Source organism: Marmota flaviventris, chromosome 1, assembly GCF_047511675.1.
Source record: "Marmota flaviventris isolate mMarFla1 chromosome 1, mMarFla1.hap1, whole genome shotgun sequence".
In the NCBI taxonomy this organism is placed as follows: domain Eukaryota; kingdom Metazoa; phylum Chordata; class Mammalia; order Rodentia; family Sciuridae; genus Marmota; species Marmota flaviventris.
Genome location: NC_092498.1, coordinates 55,630,429 through 55,652,585, shown reverse-complemented (window position 1 = coordinate 55,652,585; position 22,157 = coordinate 55,630,429). Strand labels below are relative to the sequence as shown.

At 34.4% G+C, this 22,157-nt stretch overlaps 2 protein-coding genes across 4 annotated transcripts in view; both read left to right on the top strand.

Annotated features, from left to right (window-relative positions):
* The first annotated feature begins 44 nt into the window (after positions 1 to 44).
* Dus4l (dihydrouridine synthase 4 like) lies at positions 45 to 12,611 on the top strand. Of its 2 annotated transcripts, none has more exons than XM_071612984.1 (7): positions 45 to 333; positions 1,753 to 1,889; positions 5,957 to 6,078; positions 8,461 to 8,578; positions 9,631 to 9,753; positions 10,543 to 10,769; positions 11,486 to 12,611. In XM_071612984.1, the coding sequence occupies exons 2-7, from the start codon at positions 1,774 to 1,776 to the stop codon at positions 11,731 to 11,733; spliced, it is 954 nt and encodes a 317-aa protein (XP_071469085.1). In that variant the 5' UTR covers positions 45 to 333; positions 1,753 to 1,773; the 3' UTR covers positions 11,734 to 12,611. The 2 variants fall into 2 exon arrangements, with proteins under 2 accessions (XP_071469085.1, XP_027782298.1); XM_027926497.2 differs by having other exon boundaries at positions 46 to 283.
* Positions 12,612 to 14,460: 1,849 nt separating this feature from the next.
* Positions 14,461 to 22,157, top strand: part of Bcap29 (B cell receptor associated protein 29) — a 45,097-nt gene continuing 37,400 nt past the window's right edge. Inside the window, exons 1-3 of one of the 2 annotated variants that reach the window (XM_027926396.3) lie at positions 14,461 to 14,714; positions 15,094 to 15,199; positions 19,116 to 19,216. In XM_027926396.3, the coding sequence (XP_027782197.1) occupies positions 15,108 to 15,199; positions 19,116 to 19,216 (193 nt within the window). In that variant the 5' untranslated portion in view covers positions 14,461 to 14,714; positions 15,094 to 15,107. Of the gene's footprint in view, positions 14,715 to 14,755; positions 14,985 to 15,093; positions 15,200 to 19,115; positions 19,217 to 22,157 lie in introns of those variants that run through there. The other variant, XM_027926397.2, reaches the window with a different exon arrangement.

Sequence of the window (22,157 nt, the reverse complement as noted above, 5' to 3'; positions counted from 1 at the left end):
GGCGTCAGTGAGAGGAGGTCCCGCCCAGGTTGACGCAGAATCCTGGCGCCGCCCGCCTTCACAGACCGCGGCTGTGGCCCGCCTGGTAATCCAAACGCTGCTCACGCGGCTGACAGAGCCTGGCTGGGAGTGGTGTGGGAACCAGAGCCCTCGTGCGCTGAGGACCCGGTGCTCGGCCACGCAGTCTAGGAAGCCGAGTCCGCCCCGGGCTTATTCGCTGTCTCCCTTCGCAGTTCGGAGCCTCGCCCCAGAGGCTGGAGTTGTTCCTCAGACTGAGGAGAAGGTGGGCGCCGGAACGTGACCGTGGCGCATATTTTAGAAAGAAAAGATAAAGCAAGTATTAAACCTAAGAACCCGGGCCTTGCGACGCAGGGCAAGAGACAATAGTGGAGGTTTCTGGGCGCTTCGCTGGCACAGCACACTCTAGGCAGGCGGGTGTTAGTAACTGCCCCACGCCTTGATTGGCAATCCAGGGATAAAAACAGGCGGGAAAAGCTTGGGAACGAAAGTTGCTAAAGGGTGTTCTAAATTATTTTGTAAATCTATACTCATTTAATACTCGTAACCACTCAGGTGAGCTAGTCTCACGCTACTGCGCATTATCCTTTGACTTGACTTTATCTCAGAGGGTTTTCCTTAATATAATTTTATCTCAATTATACGAATGGGGTCAGTGTTCTGAGTGAAGGTCACATGAATTGCCTGGGGCAGTGTGCTCAGTTTCACATTATGTTTCATTATCCATAAAAAACCAAACTAGTGTTTTGGCATGTCCCAAACTGCACTATTTTTTTTTTTTTTTTGCCTTATGATCATAAAGAATAAAAATACCAGGTTATGTTTTGAAGTGCTATTTAGAGTTGTTCTTATAATGGCATTTAATTTTCCTCAATAAAACAGGATATTTCCGAGTACCAGACATACACAGTATTTTGTAGGAAATTATTCAAATCAAATGCCTTGATTTATCAATGCCAAAGAAAATAAAACGGAAAAAAATAATAAAAGTAATATGGTATACTAGAAAAAATCTTGTAGTTTTTCTATCTTGTTTTTCTACAACTATCTCATGTAGTTTTCAACTTTGATTTATCTTAGAAGTAGAATTCTGTGGTATTCCTTTTCTATTATTTATATTATTTTTTATTCTTTTTAGATATACATGACAGTAGAATGTATTTGACATATTATACATAATGGAATATAACATTCTACTTCTAAGGATCTCATCCTTGTGGTTGAACATGATGTGGAGTTATACTGTTCGTGTATTCATATGTGAATTTAGGAAAGTTGTTAGGAATCATTCTACTTTCTTTCCGATTCCCATTCCCCCTCCCTTTCCTTCATTCCCCTCTGTCTTACCCAATGAACTTGTTTCCCTACCACCACCACCTTATTGTGTGTTAGCCTTTGCATATCAGAGAGAAGGTTCAACCTTTGATTTTGGGAGATTGGCTTAGTTCATTTAGCATGGTCATCTTCAGTTCCATCCATTTACCAACAAATGCCATAATTTCATTCTTCTTTATGGATGAGTAATATCCCATTGTGTGTGTGTGTGTGTGTGTGTGTGTGAGAGAGAGAGAGAGAGAAAGAGATAATCTATTTAATAATATGAAAAGAAGCTAAAACAAATTCTGATCCCACAAACCTAATGAAAAATAAATATCATTGGCAATTGAAATTTAGAATGATGAGAATTCACCTAGAGAAAGGATATTCCAAGTGCAAATGGATTGTCTTTTTCAGATTTGAAATAAATCTATATTCATGAAGTGTGACTCCATACAAACCACAATATGTCAAGAAAGAAAAAAAGATCCAATAGAAATGTTTCATTCTGGGCAGCTGGTGAAAATCTGTGCCCCAATGGTTCGATATTCAAAGTAAGTGTTGTTAAATGTTAATGAACTGAGGCATAATTTCCCTTTTTCGTTCTGCCTTTTTTAAGTACTGTAAGATCACTATATGGACTCTTCAATTCCTAGTTTTGGAATCATGATCTAGAAATGAGTCCTGGTGGCTAGTATATGTGTGTGTGCACATGCCTGAGCAAATCATCTAAAAAAAGTGTCACATTTTATGTTTTTATAAATGGTGGCATTTATAACTCCCATCTATAAGGTATAGTAGATATTAAATGGATGTAAACATTTATGCACAGGTTTTTGTTTGAATATGTGTCTTGAGACAAATGTATAAGAATGTAATTGCTGGATCATAAGATGTTTAGTTTTTGAAAAAACTGCCAAACTTTTCTAGAGTAGCAATACTATTTGACCCTTCTACCTAGCACTATATGAGAAATCCAGTTTCTCCTCATTCTAACCTACTTTTGATAATAGCAGTGTTTTGGTTTTTTGTTCTTAACTGTTTTAATGGTATATAGTGATACCTCATTGTGTTTCTAATTTCTACATCTCCTGTATGTGATGTTAAACTTCTTTCCATGTGCTTATTTGGCAACTGTATAGTTTTGAGGAAATGTTTCTTAATGCTTTTTGCCCATATCGTAATATTGCTCTTTTATTCTTGTGGTTTTTTAAATTATTATTAAATACATATAATATTTATCTTTTTATAATTTTTATGTGTAAAGTTCAGCACTGTTATGTTCCATATCATGCATCTGATCTCTGAAACTCTCTAGTCTTAAAAAACCCTTAAGCAATAACTCCATTCCTCTCCCCACCTAAACCCTGGCAACCATTATTCTACTGTTTCTCTACTTTTTCTTATGATTCTACTTATCTGAAGTACTGTAGGTGGAATCATATAGTTGTTGAGACTAGTTTTTTTACTTAGCATATTTTCAATATCCATTCGTATTGTAACATATACCAGATTTTTCCTTTCTTTTTTTTTTTCAAGGCGTGGGGGGGGGGGGGGCAGGATACCAGGGATTGAATTCTGGGACACTCGACCACTGAGCCACATCCACAGCCTTATTTTGTATTTTATTTAGAAACAGGGTCTCACTGAGTTGTTTAGCACCTCGATTTTGCTGAGGCTGGCTTTGAACTTGAGATCCTCCTGCCTTAGCCTCTAGAGCTGCTGGGATTACAGGCATGAGTCACCATGCCCAGCTCCTTCTTTAAGGCTAATTGTATGTGAATGCTACATTTTCTTTGTCCATTCATTGATCGATGTACAGTTGGATTGCTTCCATATTTTAGCTATTGCAAATAATGCTGTTATGAACATGGATGCACAAATATCTCAATTCTTTTTGGCTATATATATCAGAAGTGGAATTGCTGGATCACATGGTAATTGTGTTATGCTTTTTGAGGAACTTTCATACTATTTTCCATAGAAGCCATACCATGTTACCTTTTCACCAGCATTACACAAGAGTTCTTAATTTCTTCACACCCTTGCCAACTCATCATTTTCTGGAATTTTCAAAACTTATCCTGTCCCATCCTACTGGGTGTAAAGTGGATCTCATCGTAATTTTTATTTTCATTTCCATAAGGTTAGTGACATGAGCATCTTTTCTTATTGGCCAATTGTATATCTTTATTGTAGAAATATCTATTCAACATTTTGCCCATTTTTGAATAGGGTTTATTTTTTTTAATATTTATTTTTTAGGTGTAGATGGACACAACACAATGCCTTTATTTTTATGTGGTGCTGAGGATGGAACCCAGGCCCTGCCCATGCTAGGCGAGTGCTCCACCACTGAGCCACTATCCCAGCCCCGGGTTTATATTTTTGTTTACTATTAAGTGTTGAGATGTCTTGATATGACTTCTTTGTCAACTATGTGACTTGCAAATATTTTCTCAGATTATATAGTTTATTCTCTTTACAGGGTGTTTTGCAAAGCAAAAGTTTTTTATTATGATGAAGTCCATTTTATCAGTTTTTCCTTGTATAAATTTTGCTTTTGGTGTCAAGTGTAAGGTATCTTTGTGTAGCTCCAGATTCTGAAGATTTTCTCCAAAGTTTTTTCCTAAAAGTTTTTTATAATTTTATGCTTTACATTTAAGATCATGATTCAATTGTATTGATTTTAGTGTAAGTGTGAGAGTTAGATAGTTCTTTTTTTTTTTTTTTTGCCTAGAAATGTCCAGTTACTCTAGCCCTATTTGTTGAGAAGTGTATTTTTACTTGATTGAATTACTTCTGCTACTTCACTAAAAAAAAAAAAAAAAAATCAGTATTTTGTATTTTGTTTCATTGATTTATGTGTCTTATCCCTTCACCATTTCCACAGTATGTGGATTATTTATTGTAGCTATATAACAAGTTTTGGAATCAAGGGACTGATAACCTCCTGATTCTAGTTGCTTTGCTTTCCACTTAATTTTAGAATGATCTTTGTGTATTTACAAAAAAAAAAAAAAATCTTGTGGAATTTCCATAAGAATTGAATGAAACCTACATATCAATTTGAGGAGAATTGACATCCTATCTATGTTGAATGTCACAATCCATAAAAACGATGTTTCTCTTCATTGATACAGATTTTCTCTGATTTCTTTCATCAGCATTGTGTGGTTTTCAGCATACAAGTTCTGTACATCTTTTGGAAAACTTAGCACCAGTTTTGTTGTTGTTGTTGTTGTTTATGGTATTATTATATTTTTAATTTTGGTGTCCATGTGGTCATTACTAGTAGTATATAGAAATACAATTAATTTTTGTATGTTGATCTTATATCCTACAAAGTTCTTGAGCCCTCTTCCTAATTCTGAGAGTTTGTTTTGTTTGCTATTTGTAAATTCCTTGGGATTATATAAACAACCGTGTCATCTACAAACAGATTTAGTTTTATTTCTTTCATTTCTTTCCCATGCCTTATTGCACTGATCTAGAAGTTCCATCTCTACGTTGAATGTGAGTGATGAGAGCAGACATCCATTCCTTTTTCCTATTTAGGAGGAAAGTGTTCTGTCGAATTTTTTGTGAATATTCTTTTTCAAGTTAAGGAGTTCCCCTCTATTTCTGTTTTTCTGAGAATTTTTTTTATCATGAATAAGTGTATCTTGTCAAATGCTTTTTCTGCTAAACTCATAATTATGTGTTTTTTCTTTAGCATATTAATATGATAGTTCATACTGATGGATTTTGAATATTGAACCTTCTCTAGCAGGGAAAGGTGGGGAGAAGGGCATCATCTCCTTGCTGTCAGTAGTAAGTCTAGGTTCTTGGCCTCCTTGTTGCTGTAGGAAGGCATGAGAGTTCCAATTCCTTTTGGTGGGGGTGGCCTCATAACTACTGGGCAATACTAAAAGTCCTGGCTTTCCACATGGTCTCTGACAACACACCCAAGGAAGAGAGTGCCTTATTACTGCTGAGTAAACATGGAAGTCTGTGCTCCTCATGTGGTCTACACTACTACCACTAAAATTGGGGCCCTCACAGGTCAATAGGGATGAAAGTCTCAGATCCCTACCAGGTCCTCTTGAACACCACCACTGTGGGATGTTGGAGCACCTTGTTACAACATTGGAGGGGGGTAGAAGTCCCCGTTTGACCTTTTCTAGTGGAGGTGAGGCCATAGCTTTCTTCTATAATGTTTGATTGAATTTGAACCATTACCATAAAAAAGTTTTGTGTCATGCTTGGCTTCCCCTTTCCTAGTCTTTTAACTAGACGGACTTCTGTAGGCTATTCAGCACCCACTGGTGATTCCAGATCAGCTTCTTCAGTCCCAAGGCTGGGGTATTTGAGTTTATAAAACTGAAGGAGCTTACCACCTCTTATTTTAACCTGGCAGCCTCTTTTAACTTTTCAGAATTTCCTGTGTTTATTTTACATATAATATAAAGGGTTTTTAGATATATTTAGTAGGAAGAATAGGAAAAAATACAGCTACTCTGTCTTCTCATGGACAGAACTCTCCCTAATAAATATTTAATAATCAACTAAATTAAACTTATAAATAGATATGATTATTGGTGTTTTCTAAATGCATAATTTAAGTTTTATATGCTCACAGGTTGGCTTTTAGAACACTAGTAAGAAAATACTGTTGTGATCTGTGTTATACACCAATGATAGTTGCCGCTGATTTTGTCAGATCTACAAAAGCCAGAGACAGTGAATTTACCACAAACCAAGGTATGTGAAACCCATAGTTTGTTTACTTTGTAAAACTTACCAAAAAAAATTTTGTTTGTAACTCAGCTACTTATCTAATCAGACGCAACCTATCTTAGTTTATATGATAAAATCCTTTTTTTTTTTAGTTGTATTTGGACACAATACCTTTATTTTATTTATTTTTATATGGTGCTGAGGATCGAACCTAGGACCTGGCACATGCTAGGCACGTGCTCTACCACTAAGCCACAATCCCAGCCCCAAAATCCTTTCATTTTTAAATGCCTTTAGTATTTTATATATAATACAGAGTGCTTTATAGGTTATTGGTGATCTACCAAAATATATGGTCAGCCTTTCTTCAGGTGTCCAGCCTCTCCCCTGGACTATCAGAATAGATCTCTGTCTTACAGTCTATAGTGTTGTACCACTCCAAACTATCTCCATACTGCTCAAAGTGACCTATCTAAAGTGTCAGTTTGACAGCATGAACAACAGTAAGATCTTGTCTCAAAAAAAAAAGGTAATGAAAGTTTTTAGGCTTCACCCCAGTCCTACTGAATCAAAAACTATGGGTGTGTGGTCCTGCAATCTATTTTGAAAAGTGTTCAAATAATTCTGAACTTGCCAAAGTTTGAGAACCCTTGACTTAAAGACTAAAATTTCTGCACCTGAGGATAAGATGCCAAGTCCTTCATGACCTACTAGCCTGTGAATAAATCTTCTGCAGCCTTAACTTCCATTAGTTTCTTCCCCTAGCCCACAACTTTATTCTTCAAAAATACTACATTAGGGTTGGGGTTGTAACTCACTGGTAGAGCACTTGTGTAATATGTATGAGGCTCAATCATCAGCACCACATAAAAAAATAAAAAAATTTAAGTTATTGTGTCCATCTACAACTAAAAATATTTTTTTAAAAAAACTACATTATTTTATGTGTCTGAATATACCTTGTTCTCTCACACTTCCCTACCTAGAATATTGCACCTGTAATGTTAGTGACTTGGGAGCCTAAGGCAAATTACAGTTCATGATTCTTAATTCAGTATTCAAAGTTTGTAGCCAGGGAATCTTTCCTAATCATTCTCCACTTGTGCCCTATCTCCTTTTATTGCACTTAATCCTACTTTTTAAAATATATTCATTAATTGTGCTACTCTTTCCCACTAGATGATGGGTTCTTTGAGGGCTCAAGCTATAAACATAGCTTGATGTTTGTCCTCAAGAACTAACACAATGTGAAATCTGTTTGCCCAATAAATGGTTGTTAAGTTGAAATTCTATAACAAAGTAGAAAAGGGAATAGCACCCTATGTCCACATGAATAAAAAAGCAGATTCTACCCCATCATAATTACAAGTCAGTGGATTGCCCTAGAGATCTTGAATCAGTACAACTATGGCGATGTCCAGAAATCTGCATTTTTATAAACACCCAGTGAATCTTATATTGGTAGTCCTCAGAAAAATTTAGATCTATTCAGAGTTTATCATGGTCTTTAAAACCTAGGAAAGCTATGATATCTTTAGCTACATTAAAATTTAAACTTTTATATATAATATACAAATAGAGATAAAGAACTAGAAAAATAAAAACACTCTGATTAATAATAAAACTAATTTATTTTTTAAATTACAAATGATAGTAAAAAAGGAATAACTAATAGAATTACACAGAAAAATTTACAAACATGAAAAGAGCTCACAAAGATATACAAATGTTAAGATAAGCACTGTAGGATAAGTTGTGAAGAAAGAACCATATTGCTATGTATCAGTACTGATAAACTCTTGCAAGATAATTTTGTAATATCTGTCAATGTTAAATGCCTATTCAGCAGTTATACATCTAGTAATTTATCCATTCTATGAATATTTTCACAAAAAAAACATAAATGCAAAACTATCCCTATTGTAGCTGTATTTGCAAGAGCCACAAATAAGAAGCAATCTAAATTGTGTATGGTTCATCTGTACAGTGGAATATTAGAGAAATTACATCTGAGTACATATCCCAGATCAAGAAAAGTAGAGTGGTAGCATAGCAACGTATGTGGAATTGTTCACATTGATTGGTTTACATATAAAAGGTTTACATATAAAATTGCTGAGATATAATAAACTAACTCCCACATTTAGGAAGTGGGTCTTTTCGTCAAAAAGTACTGGAATACTTTTAATTTTATCTAATTTTGTGCTGTTTGAATATTTGTGTAAATTTATTTCAATTTTAAATAAATCTTTTTGAATATTACCTTATTTGAATAGATGTTCCTTGTGCTAAAAATATTTATTGCTATTTTATCCTGTACAAACATTAGAGTTTCCTGTGTGTGTATGTGTGTGTGTGTGTGGTTTTTTCCTATGGATTTTAATGTTGAGCTATTCGTTTTATCAGGTGATTGCCCATTGATTGTTCAGTTTGCTGCCAACGATGCCAGACTTTTATCTGATGCTGCTCGTATAGTCTGTCCTTATGCGAATGGAATAGACATTAACTGTGGTTGCCCTCAGAGGTAAAGCTCAAAGAAGTTGGAAGAGTTTTCAAAAAGATTAGAAAAAACTTTATGAACATGGTAAAATTTCTTTCTAGTTTTCCAAAAATTAAAAAGTAAGAACATAGAATTAAACTACCAGGATTCTACAAAAGAAGGAAGGAAAAAATATTTAGGAACATAAATTCAAAGATCTATCTGATGACTGAAATGATGTGTAGACCCTTGAAAAGTATTTTGTCTCCCCTTATCAATAACATTTTTGTGTAGATCTGCTTGAACCTTATCCAAAATTATATGAGAAATGTAGCGGCTACAATAATCCCTAAAATGTATTTTACTATCATGTGATATATATTCTTGCTCTAAAAAGTGTTTCTATGATTTGATAGAAACTGCCTATTTTCTTCTTATTTTCCTTAAAAAAATACCTTATTATAATCATTCTTTTCTTTTTTTTTTTTTTTTTTTTTCCTTTCTCATGCCAGAGTTATTTGGTTGGGTTTAAGTAACTGGATTTGAGTAAGCTGTACTTAACTTGCCAACAGTATCCCTACTGTACTAGCTTATCTGTCAATTCAAAATGCATCCAAATAATTAAATCAAGTTTTTAAGTACATCATAATCCAAACCAGATTAGATGTATTGTATACTCATTAGAAGAGTTAAAGAAGCCAAAAATTTTGAAAGTTAATAAAACCTCTTGTTATGTACAATAAGCATCAAATTTGGTATTTAAAATATCTGAAGTAATTGCAGTTAATTACAAATATTTTAATCTGTTTTGGTTGAACTAATTCTAATTTAGTATTCTGATTTGCCAACGGAAACTATTTCCCTGGAGTTGTTTGGTTTGGTTTTGATCTGGGAACATGTTTTCCTTATCATTATATTTTTTTTTCCCATAGGTTGTTTTCCTAATCTTATTGATCTATGAGTTTTTAAAATCTGATTCATTTCAGATCACTAAATAAAGAAATATACAAATACATTTACATTTAAGTGCTTTTTAAATTTTTAACTTCTCTTCCACCTGTTTGTAATTCATTTGTTATTCTGTTTGTTTTACGAAGGTGGGCAATGGCAGAAGGTTATGGAGCTTGCTTAATAAATAAGCCAGAGCTTGTTCGAGATATGGTGAAACAAGTAAGAAATCAAGTGGAAAACCCCAAATTTTCAGTTTCTATTAAAATAAGGTAAAGTCAATATTTTAGTCTGTTGACAAAATAATCTAATGATTAAGAATTAAAAGAATATTTCTTTTGTTTGGTGATTTGGGAGTATCTGTCCTAAATAAATTGGTAGTTGGTTTAGGAATTTTTGAAACAATACATTTAGTAAACAAATATATACCCTTCTGTTTATAATCCTGAACACCTTTTTTTTAACAAAAATTAAACCTCCCTTTATTAAAAGATTTCACCATTCCCTCAACTTTTTCCAAGTTTTCTTTAATTAACACTAAAGAAATATTCCTAGCACCAAGAATAAAAATGAAAAGATATTTGCACTAAAATATTACAATAAAAATAAACTACAGTAATGTGTTTTTGGTGAAAAGTTAAAAACATATTTAACAGATAAAGTAGTATGTTCTTCCACTTGTTGATTGGGGCATTCATATCAAATCTTGACCCATTATGTTCCACAGTCCTATATAAAATTGAAAACTTTGGACTTAGTGGTTTAACATAGCATCTTTCACTTCATCTATCTTAGTATTTTGATGACTCTTTCATTATCAAAGCCAAAAAGGAGAAGCAATAGGTAAGATAAAACTCATTTGTTGTCCTGTTGTTGCCAATGGCAAAGTAAATAAATTTGAGGTCTTGGCTGGGAATAATCCCTGAAAAGATCCTTCCTGATAGTGGCATGACATGATAACATAACTAAACAGTGTAGTATATAAAATACCATTTTTTTAGTGAATTTTAGTATTAAGATTTGTTTGATATGAACAGATAGGTGTAATTTTGAAATTATAGGATCCATGATGACCTTACCAGAACCGTAGATCTTTGTCGAAAGGCTGAAGCAACTGGAGTTTCCTGGATTACAGTCCATGGAAGAACTGTTGAAGAAAGACATCAGCCAGTCCACTATGATGCCATTAAAATAATAAAGGAAAATATGTCTATACCTGTAATTGCTAACGGAGATATCAGGAGTTTAAAAGAGGCTGAAAATGTGTGGCAGATTACTGGGACAGACGGTAAGAAAAAAGTGCTTTGTTTATCTTTTAATTGGGAAAAAAAAGAATAAAGTAGTAATGTTAATTTGATTTTCATTATTTTCTTTTAATATTGGGCTGCATTTTCCCATCATACCGATTTAAGCTAAGCAGTCTATTAAAATGCTATTCATTCTCCTGCTTAGAAACTATATTATTTTAATGGGGATAAATTAAGTTACTTGTCTTCCACCATCATATCTAGTGACTAATTAGGAATTTTCCCAATAACCTATTATTAAAAAAAAAAAAAGCATCTGGAATAGAATGGAGTTAATAAACTCAGGAGTAATCAGAGAAGCCAAAGGAACCCTATGTGGTTTCATTATCCTTTAAATTATTGGTATACCAAGCCAAGCACTGTAATAATTTACTATAGGGGAGAATGCAGATAAACTTTAACTGAAAACCTTCTGATTTATGACACTGTGGGTTTACCCTAAAGAAAAATTAAAAACTAATTTTGTAATGTAGAAGCCTTAAAAAATGAAGAACTTAAATATATTTAATTTCATTCATTTTCAAAAGGTACTAAAATATTTTAAATTATTGAATTAAACAGACTAATGTAAATAGAGCATTGTGAAAATCTTTAGTCATAACTTGTTTTTTAATATTCTACGTTTGTTTCATTGAGTTTGAACTAATAATCATGGGCGCTTAAGGTATGGACAAACATGGTCTGCTTTAATTTGTAGGTGTGATGGTTGCAAGAGGACTCTTAGCAAACCCAGCCATGTTTGCTGGATATGAGGAAACCCCATTGAAATGCATCTGGGACTGGGTTGACATCGCTCTTGAACTTGGAACTCCTTACATGTGTTTCCATCAACATTTAATGTACATGATGGAAAAGATAACTTCAAAGCAGGAAAGAAGAGTATTTAATGCACTGTCAAGCGCATCAGCAGTCTTAGATTACCTTACAGAACATTATGGCATTTGACTGGACTTCCTAAATTATATTAATATATACTCTGTTTTATACTTTATAAAATATAAGGTTGCATCTTTGTTTTTACTTTAAATCAGTGGCTCTAGGTCCAAACACGGACAAACTGTTTAGAATCTTGTTATGGTTGGAGGAGGAGGGTTTCTCTAAAGGAAATGTTTTTAACATTTTTAAATAAAAACTTTTTATTTTAATACTAACAAGGTATGACTTATATAATATTTGTACCTTAACAAGGAGTACATTTTTAATAAAAGTAAGTGCAGAGTTCTGGTAGAATAAAAGCTAACATCATATAAAATGAACAAGAAACTCTTAAATAGAATTATTCTCAGGGCTTAACATTAAAACTTTAAATTGGAATGTCAAACTGGTACACTTCCTAATTGAATTTTACACCTCAAGATATTTGTTTTAAATTGTACATAACAAAAATTTATTAGATATGTTATCTGGAATTTAGAACTAAGATTGCATGGAATTCTAATTTTTTATTTTTAGCTATACATGACAGTAGAATGTATTTTGATATACATATGTAGCATACAACTTCCGTTCTTCTGGTTGTATATGATATGAAATTAAATTGATCGTGTAGTCAGATGTGAACTTTGGAAGGTAATGTCCGATTCATTCTACTAGCTTTCCTTTTCTCATTCCCCCTCCCTTCATTTCCCTTTGTCTAATCCAAAGTACTTTTATTCTTCCCTTCTTCCCCCCCACCTCATTGTTAGTTATGTGGATACATATCAGAACGTTCGACCTTTGGGTTTTTTTGAGATTCTCTTATTTCACTTGGCATAATAGTCTCCAATTCCATTTACTGGCAAATGTCATAATTTCATTTCTCTTTATGGCTGAGTAATATTCCATCGTGTATATATACCACATTTTCTTTAATCCATTCATTTGTTGAAGGGCACCTAAGCTGGTTCCATAGCTTAGCTATTGTGAATTGAGCTTCTATAAACATTGATGTGGCAGCTTCACAGTAATATGCTGATTTTAAGTCTTTTGGGATTTATACTGAGAAGTGGGATAGCTGGGTCAAATGGTGGTTCCATTCCAAGTTTTCTGAGGAAATCTCCATACTGCTTTCCAGGTTGGTTGCACCAATTTTCAGTCCCACGAACAATATGTGAGTGTACCTTTTTCCCTACATCCTTGCCAACATTTTTTGTTACTTGTATTCTTGATAATTGCCATTCTGATTGAAGTGAGATGAAATCTCAGTGTAGTTTTAATTTGTATTTCTCTAATTGCTAGAGAGGTTGAACATTATTTCATATATTTGTTGACTGATCGTATTTTTTGTTCTGTGAAGTGCCTGTCCAGTTCCTTTGCCTAGATTTCATGGAATTCTTTAATATTAGACTTTGTGCATTTAAGCCTTCTAGATCCTTAGAAGATTGCAAATTCGATAAACACACCTGAATCTAAAAAAATAAAGAGTAATTGTGTCCCCTCACATCTTAACTATAAAAAAAAAAATTGGTAGCTAATGATTACATATCTCCAAATAGTATTTATCCAGAGAAATGATATATTTCTCTACTATTCAGTAGAGAATAGTAGCCAGATTTTAATTTTAAAACAACTTTTCATATTTTGTTATTAGTGACATTATTTTTATGCCTCTCTGTAATTGATAATTGCAATTTAAGTTCCCATGTTTTGAGAGTGTTACTAATAGATTTTGTTATTGGTTAATGTGAGCTACAGAAGTATTTCAGTGAAAATAATTTATACCTCAAATATTCTTTATGCCCAACACAAAAATTAAGGAGTTCTCTAAACCTGTTTATTCATTAATTCGAGTTTGGGAATATTAAATGAATCAATTTGAACATGAACACTAAACTGCCACATTTTTTCTTCTGTGCTTTCACTTCTCAGTTACTGAAATTTTAATAGATAGAATAGAAATAATATATTAGCAAACAGGGAGATATATAACATTTTGATGTCGGTAAATTAACTTTGGAGTGAATTACACTAATGTAAGCACAGCAGCACCACTAGAGTTAAGATGCACAGCATAGGGAAGGTACCAGTGTTCCAAGAGTCAGGTATTGGGTTAAAAATAACTTCCTTATGGTTAATTTGTGTTCAAAGTCCTCCCCCCACCACTTCTTCCTGTTTATATATGGTCAAGTCTATATGTAATTAAGGAGAAGCACCGACTTAAATGTGTTTGTACATTGTGTAATTAATTATTCTCAACATTTGTTTAATGGTCCCAAAATAACTGTCTCCGAGAAGTGATACTTTATTTATATTCCTGATACGTTGTCAATACAAAAAAAAAATCTTATATAACTCGAATGTTTTTCAGGCAACTTGAAAACCTGGGAAATGTATAGTGAATAAATACGGCCACCTTTTCTGGGTCCCCAAAGAACACCTCAAAGGGTATTGCCTTTTCCTAGACCATGGAAAAGAACCGGGACAGAATATGTTGTAATGCTACAGATTCTCCTGTGGTTTCAAAAACAATGCTGCACGACCACCCAGTCTTGGCCCTTGTACAGTTTAATTCTGGACACTTGAAAGTTTTAACCTCCGAGAGAGCCCCAACTGGAAAAGAGTTCGCCGCAGACACTGGGTTTGCGCAGCCCACTTTAGTGGTTTCCAGATCTGGGCCTTCGCCGCTTCTCCAGAAACGGTGGCGCGCTGCAGAAACGCGAGCCCGCCCTCCGGAAGAAGTTGCATTTGCGAGCCCCGAGCCTGAGTCGTCTTAGACTCCATCGCCAATTAGGAAACAATTATTACCAACAAACGTGGCCTCGCCGCCGGTGACCTTAGCAGGACGACAGCCTAAGGCAGGGGGAAGCCGGTTCGTCAGCCGCTTCCCACTCCCCCTTCCCTGCCCACCACTTCTCTCCCCCTCCCCCTCCTCCTCCCCGTCGCCGCGTCTGACGTCCCGCGCGTCGGGGCTGCGGAGCTGCGCGGAGAGCCAGACGGGCCGCAGCGCGGTAAGGCCGAGTAACACCCGCGGGCCGCGAGGCTGTGGGCTGAAAAACCCAGCGGAGCCGGCTGGCCCGCGGCTTTCGGAGGGCGGGAGGGCCACAAAGCATTAGAGGAGGGAGGCGTTGGGCTGTTGGTGCAGCGGCCGGCCAAAGAGGAAGTCATTGGCGCCCTGTGGCCGCCTCTAGGGTTCCGCGCGGCCCGCCAAGGAGGTGGACACGCCCGGGCCGGGTCTCGTCCGGTCTAGTCCTGTCTCTTCCTGTCCGGTCCATTCCGAGGTGTGTGCGGGGCCTCGGTACAGCCCTTTGACGTAGCAGTGTGCCCCGGGGCCTTCAGCCCAGTTTTCTTTCAAATGAAGTAAAGTAAAATAAATGTTTCTCCGTTCAGGTGTGAAGAAAAAAATGACAATCCAATGGGTGGCAGTTGCAACCTTTCTTTATGCCGAAATAGGACTCATTTTACTCTTCTGTCTACCTTTTATTCCTCCTCAGAGGTAGGAAACTTTCAAATCTTAAAAATACTAAATATTGGATTAGCTCCTTTAGGCTGCAGTGTGATACGGAAAGGTTTTCTTAAGATTGAAAAGTTTTCAGAGCCCGCTGTGCAAAGAGTATTCTTTTAAAAACTTACTTAACAGATTAGAACTGTTTCATGACAATATCTATTTAAAATTTATAAAACTTTATTATGTGTACAAATGATAATTTTTTCCTCCCTTCTCAAAGGAAAGAAGCCGAGTGCGAGTACTTCTGATTCTGTTGATTACATACTTTTGATACTTGCCCTGTCTTGTCATGAGGTTTTACCTTTGTTTTATTGCCCTGAATTGAAGCAGTGGAATAAAAAAATTATATTTACAATACAGCATGTATTTTAAAAAATGTTAAATTGAGGCAGTGGAATGGCAATTTAGAAACCAAAGCCTGTAAGTTCTTTAGTTTTGGCCTTATGTAAACTATATAAAATGATGGCATTTTATTACTTTTTATTCCACTCAATGTATTAAAAGGGCCAAATGTGAAAGCTATCAGACAATGTATTAACATTATTTCTTTAGTAAAGGACCTTTTAAGATCTTTAAGAACAGAAATTTCAACCCAAGCGTTAACACACTTTACCTTTAATAATCTACTCATTAGGGGGTTAGTTTTAGATCCAGGAACTTGATGGTATGGATAGTAAAACAGATTTGTAATAAAATGTTGCAAGATATTTGTTTATACTCATGACTTACAAGAAAATATTTCATAAGTGAGATCCTAGAAATATCTTCTTAAACTACACTGTAGTAAAATAATGGGACTCGATGAAGCTTTAGAAAGTTTTACCATGGCTCGAGGTCTAGGTAGTCTTTCACAACTCTTTACTTGCTCATTATCTACGTGGTTCAACTCACTTCTGTCTTTGCCTATCAACTATATCATTGTTGTTTTGTTATTGATGGTTTTTTTTCCTTACTAAAGAAAAAAATCATATTGTAAGTGGGGAGGGAATCTTCAGTTATCTCATCCAACCCAGCTCATTCCTTAGATCACATACTGAGACCCAGAGAAGGCAAATGGCCTAACCAAGATCACCTACGTGGTCAGCAGCAAATTCCAAACAAGAATCTTGCTTTCAGTCCAGTGCTGCTTCTTCATCATACTGCCTCTCATTTTAAACCCTCCATAATGCCTCTTTTGATTTTTGTTAGTATTTGCATCAATGGACTCCTATATATTCAAACTTTGCTTCATTTATATATACAAGAGAAAGATCTTGTTTGGGAACATCCAATATACAAGTAAGGCTTGAAGATTTGCAAAGAAAAAAAAAAACAGTGCTGCTTCAGTTGATCTTTCTCCATCAAAGTGATTCATAATTGGAGATCAGCCTTTTTCTTTCTTCCAAATATTTTTTATATCCATCAGGATCAAGTAGCTGTTACATTGATGTGGGTGTTTGGGCACATGATATATAAATATTCTCATGTACAAATACACATAAGAAAATATGGCATATTTACACACAAATAACTTATACTATGTCCCTTTTCTTTGTGTATACACATCTTTTGACCTTTTATATGTGTATCTTCATAATCTTCAACAAAAAAGTTTTGGTCTTTTCTCATATAACCCAGTCATAAAAGGCACAGGCTCAAAATAACTCCCTGGGTATGTATCCCAGTTCTCTGGTATTATTTATTAACTGTGTGACATTGGGCAAGTTATTGACTCTCTCCAGCTAGTTTCCCCTTCTATAAAATGGAAATAGTACTGTCTATTATATAATATTATTGTTAGACCAGGATGCAAGAAAAGACCACTAACTCCAATTAAAATCAAATTAAAGCAAGCTTATTATTTCCACCGGCCGGGCTGCCTCTCCCTCCCAAAACGGCGGGAACAAGACAGCACCCCAGCTTTCCTGAAGCCCAGCTTTATAGCCCAGAAAGTTACACAAAGGGGGGTTACAGATAACAGAACTCTGACAAGCATCACACTAATGGTAGTTTACATTTTTTGCTGGCCCCAACATCAGAATTTATGAGGACCATTAGAGCCTCAGAGAGGGTCGTTGTCTGGCCAGGGAAGGCCAATATTTATGAGGTGTCACTAAGTTTCAGAGAGGGCTGCTATCTAGAGAGCCAGGCATGGGTGAGTTCAAGGCACAGGCAGGCATTCCAAGCAGGTTCAGAATTTGCAGTAATTTATAGTAAAGCCGAAATTATCTTTTCATGGTTTTGTGGGGAGATGCCCAATTTTAAGAAAAGATCAGGTTGGGTCTATCAATTATATTATATAAAAGTATATTATATAATAAGACCTCTTACTCCTGAAGTGATAATGCCTCATATGGTAATTGTATTAATTAAGTAGGATAGCTGTGTAGGATTGCTTAGAACCAATAATATAGCAAGGTTTAGGTGCTCTTGAATTGAGTCTTCCTATTAATTGCTGGTTGTTCCCTATAGAGAGTCACTTCCATTCCCTCTTGTATTGACCTTTGAAATGAGGTTAAGTGAATTTACATTTGGACATAGATCAAGGTATTACCACTTATGTTCTTGTTTTAAAAGAGTTTTGTAATATAAAATAAAAGTTTTGTAATATAGAATTTGAATAGCACCTGTATAAAAATACTTAATTCTAAGTATAGAACTAAGTATAGAAGTATATTCTTAGAACTAATTTAGAACAAATAAAAAATTAAATAAAAAGAAAGTATAGAGGCAAAAAATGTTCCATCTGTTATCAGTCCCTTTTCGCATCAACTTCAAGTCATTAATATTTAGAGTTGTTTACAAATTTTACCAGTGAATAATTTATCGTAATCTTAAATTAAAATTATTTTTAAAGATTATAAGTTGCTTGAAATGTAGTTAATGCTTCCTACCTTTATTTGTCTCCTTTGGACTCAGTTAATGTGTTTTTTAATTTAAAATCCTCTTATACAAAGTTTGTTACCTTTCAAATTATAAGATGGATCATTTTGTCACTCTTTGCCATTTATTGCTCATTCCTTCTTAACTCTTGTGTTTACTTCTACTGCCTATTCCACCTAGACTGTTTCCCTCATCTCATTCCTCTGTGTTCAGATCTTGATCTGGGTAGTAGGTAAATTACATAGATATAAACATACGTAAAAATTTATCAAGCTATGTAAGATTTTTTTCACTTTTTTATATATTTAGTACCTCAATTTTTTTAATTCTCTCATGATTAAAATAGAGAAACATCTTTATTTGGAGTAGATATTAAAAGTATATTATATAAAAATAAATATACAGAGAAACTTCTTACTCCTGAAATGGTGCTAATTTTTGGACCAATAGACTTTTGTCATTTCTGAGTCATCACTCTGACTAGGAAAGATGATATAAATAGCTTTGATCAACAATACAACATTTTACTGTTAAGAATTCCTTTTTTTAATTGGGTGTGGTGGTACACACCTATAATCCCAGCTGCTCAGGAGGATGAAGCAAGATGATCTCAATTTTAGAGACAGCCTGGGCAACATTGCATTACTGTATCCAAAAAAACAAAGCCTTTTTTTTTTTTTTTAAGCTGCCAGACAGAAGATAATCAAATGTCAGATTATTATTAAATTTGAGAGAGTTCTCTATTCATGAATATTAAATTTCTGTATTTCTTTTTTTTCTATCTTTATTTGTATCCCTTGGACTCAGTTGATGGACCTTGATTTTATTTATTTATTTCTATGCAGTGGTGAGGATTGAACCCAGTGCCTCACACATAAGGCAAGCACTGTACCACTGTGCCACAATCCCAGCCTTCTATTTGTTTTTACTTGTCACACTACCACAAAAATGTTACTTATTTAGAAAGTATTTCAAAACCGCCTTTTTTAAAAAAAAAAAATATATATATATATATACCTAATGTAATTATATTGCTTTGCAGATGGCAGAAGATTTTTTCATTTAATGTTTGGGGTAAAATTGCAACTTTTTGGAACAAGGCTTTTCTTACCATTATAATCCTATTGATTGTTCTGTTTCTAGGTAAGTACTAGTACTGATCCCTCCTTTGAATAAACATAACTCTAGTTGTTTTTTAATGAATTTCTTGATTTTTAGTTATGTTGATGTTGATATTGGCATGTAGTTGAATTTATATATTATATTGATAGATATTGATTTTTTGCCACAATTTTTATTGGTCCACTACAGTTGTGCATAATAATGGGATTTGCTGTTACATATTCGTACATACAGTATAACAGTATAATTTGGCCACGGTCACTCCTCAGCACTTCCTCCCACCCATTGTTCCCTTTCCTCTATTGATCTCTCTTTGATACTCAAGTTTATAGCAGCACAATTCACAATAGCCAAATTAGCCTAGGTGTCTGTCAACAAATGAATCGTTAAAGAAAATGTGACATGGGCTGGTGGTCAGTGGTAGAGCACTTGCCTGGCATTTGTGAGGCACCAGGCTCGATCCTCAGCACCACATTAAAATAAATAAAGATAAAGGTATTGTGTCCATCTATAACTAAAGAAAGAAAATGTGGCATATATACACAATGGAATTTTATTCAACCATAAAGAAAAATGAAATTATGCCATTTGCAGGATGGAACTTGTTAAGCTAAATAAGTCAAACTCAGAAGGTCAAGGGTCATATATTTTTCTCATATTTGGAAGCTAGAGAGGATAAAAGAAAAAGGTGGGGTGGATTTCTAAAAATCAAGAGGAGATCAGCAGATATTGATATTTTGATACACATTTGATATTCTGTATACAAAGGCATTAATTTCAGGGAAGTACAGGGATTCTTATTAACCTCTTACTTTATTTGAAGGTTAAAATGCAATAATGCATATCCCACTTTTCAGAGTTACCAGATACTATTTCTCATGGCATCCAGTTATACACTCCTCTGTTAAAGTGGTATCCTAAGCATCCAAGGGCTCAGCTGCTAGGGAACAAAGAAATAGAATCTTTAAACTCTCAAAAGGAATCTTAGATGTGGACTGTGCATCTTGATTAAATCCTGGTTTTAAAAAAAAAATGATATCACCACAGATTTGGAGACTACTGCCAAAATTTGAACTTAGAGTAATTGTTAGATGTTAGGGGTTTTGTTTTTGTTTTTGTTTTTTGTTTGTTTGTTTTTGTTTTTTGGGGTTTTTTTATTTATGATAGCAACGTTTTTGTATTTCAATTTACAGCTTATGGACCCGAAGCCAATTTTTGTTAATAAAGTTTTATTGAAACATTTCCATCCCTGTTTGTTCTCATATTATCTATGCCTATTTCCACAGATAACTGCAGAGCTGGATAGTTGTATCAATAAGATCTAAAACAAAACTCTATTTTAAAAAATGACTAATTTATGTAGGAGGAATGGGTTTTTAATTTGAGGAAATGCATACTGAAGTGTTTAGGAGTAAAGTGTCATGATTATTGCAACTTCACTTTCAAATACTTTTTAAAAGACAGATATGGCAGATTGTTAATAATTGTTGAATCGATGTAATGGGATTATAAATGTTTTTTGGAAAGATTGAACATCCTTAATTTGAAAATTTTAAATCCAAAATATTCCAAAATCTGGAACTTTGAAGACCAACATGACACCACAGTGGAAACTTCCACACCTGACCTCATGTGTTGGAGTCAAAACACAAACACACACACACAAAAATGAAAAACAAAAATAGGAAGAACACCATTAGAGTATTAAGAAGGGGATCGAGAGGGAGGGAGACGGGGGGGGGGTGACAAAATATGTCAAATTATGCTATATTCACATACAAATATACCACAATGAATCCCACTTATGTATATGATTATAATACACTATAATACATTATAATAATAGAAGGGAGATCAGTACAGCAAGCAAATTGAGGGAGGAGAGAAAAGGGAAGGTGGTGAGGACTGAGATTGATCAAATTATATGCATATATAGAGAGAGATAACAAATCCCACTAGTATGTATCTTTATAATGTGCCTATTAGAAATAATTTTAAAACCCAAGCAAATTGTATGTAATTGGCTTCAGGCTATGTGCATAAGGTTTGTATAAAAATTAAATGAATCTCATGTGACTTTAAAATATCTTAACATGTACATGCAAATATTTAAAATGAGTAAATCCCAAATACTTCTGAATATAAGCATTTCAGATTAAGAACACTCTAACTGGTGATAGTTTTCAGCAAGTTTGAAATTTTTATTTTAGAAGTTAAAAGGGCTTTAAAGTTTTTAATCAAAACAAATTCTGTAAGTCTTCATTAATCACCATGTTTTTTAGAAGTAACTGAGTTCAAACAGACTGTGAATTTTGTCTCAAAGTGTTATAAAAAATAAATTCAAATGATTGTCAAAGTGGCCTCAATTTTCTAACTGGAATCTCTTTTCTCATGTGGCAAAAACTTCCCCAGGAATGCTAATGGTCACATGAAGGGAGCATTCGAACTTGTTGTACCTCTTTTGGCTTTAAAACATTTAAGATGGTTGCCTTCTCTAGAACATGAAAGAATCCAGTGATTAAGAATAACTAACTATGAAATTCTAATTTTACAATGCACTAAACATATGTGCTGGTATCTATTTTGCACTAGAAAGAAATAGTTCACCTGGAACTGAGACCTGTCAGAACTGAAAAAATCAAAGGAACAGCTATTTGAAAATTTCCAATAATAGGTGTAATCCAATTGTTAGTCAGGGAAGTATATGCCACCATATAGATATATAGTATATGCCACCATAGATCAAATCCCATTTTAACAAACCTGTTAAATATTTCTAAAATTGTAGTTACTTAAAGTAATAGTAGCTACAAAAAATGCTAATACTATAAGAAAAATAGGATCATCTCTTGGAGTTGATGGTAATGGTATATTGCATTAAATTACTGTCAATAGGTGAAATTTTAGTCATTCTTAAGGATAGAGTAAAAGGTAAAAGTTTGTAGTATAGCTAGAAAGACAA

Coding starts and splice junctions, on each gene's coding strand:
- Dus4l (XM_071612984.1), top strand. CDS start 1,774: ATGAAGTGTGACTCCATACAAACCACAATATGTCAAGAAAGAAAAAAA. Junction 9,754..10,542: donor TCAGTTTCTATTAAAATAAG/GTAAAGTCAATA, acceptor TTGAAATTATAG/GATCCATGATGACCTTACCA. Junction 10,770..11,485: donor GCAGATTACTGGGACAGACG/GTAAGAAAAAAG, acceptor TTTAATTTGTAG/GTGTGATGGTTGCAAGAGGA.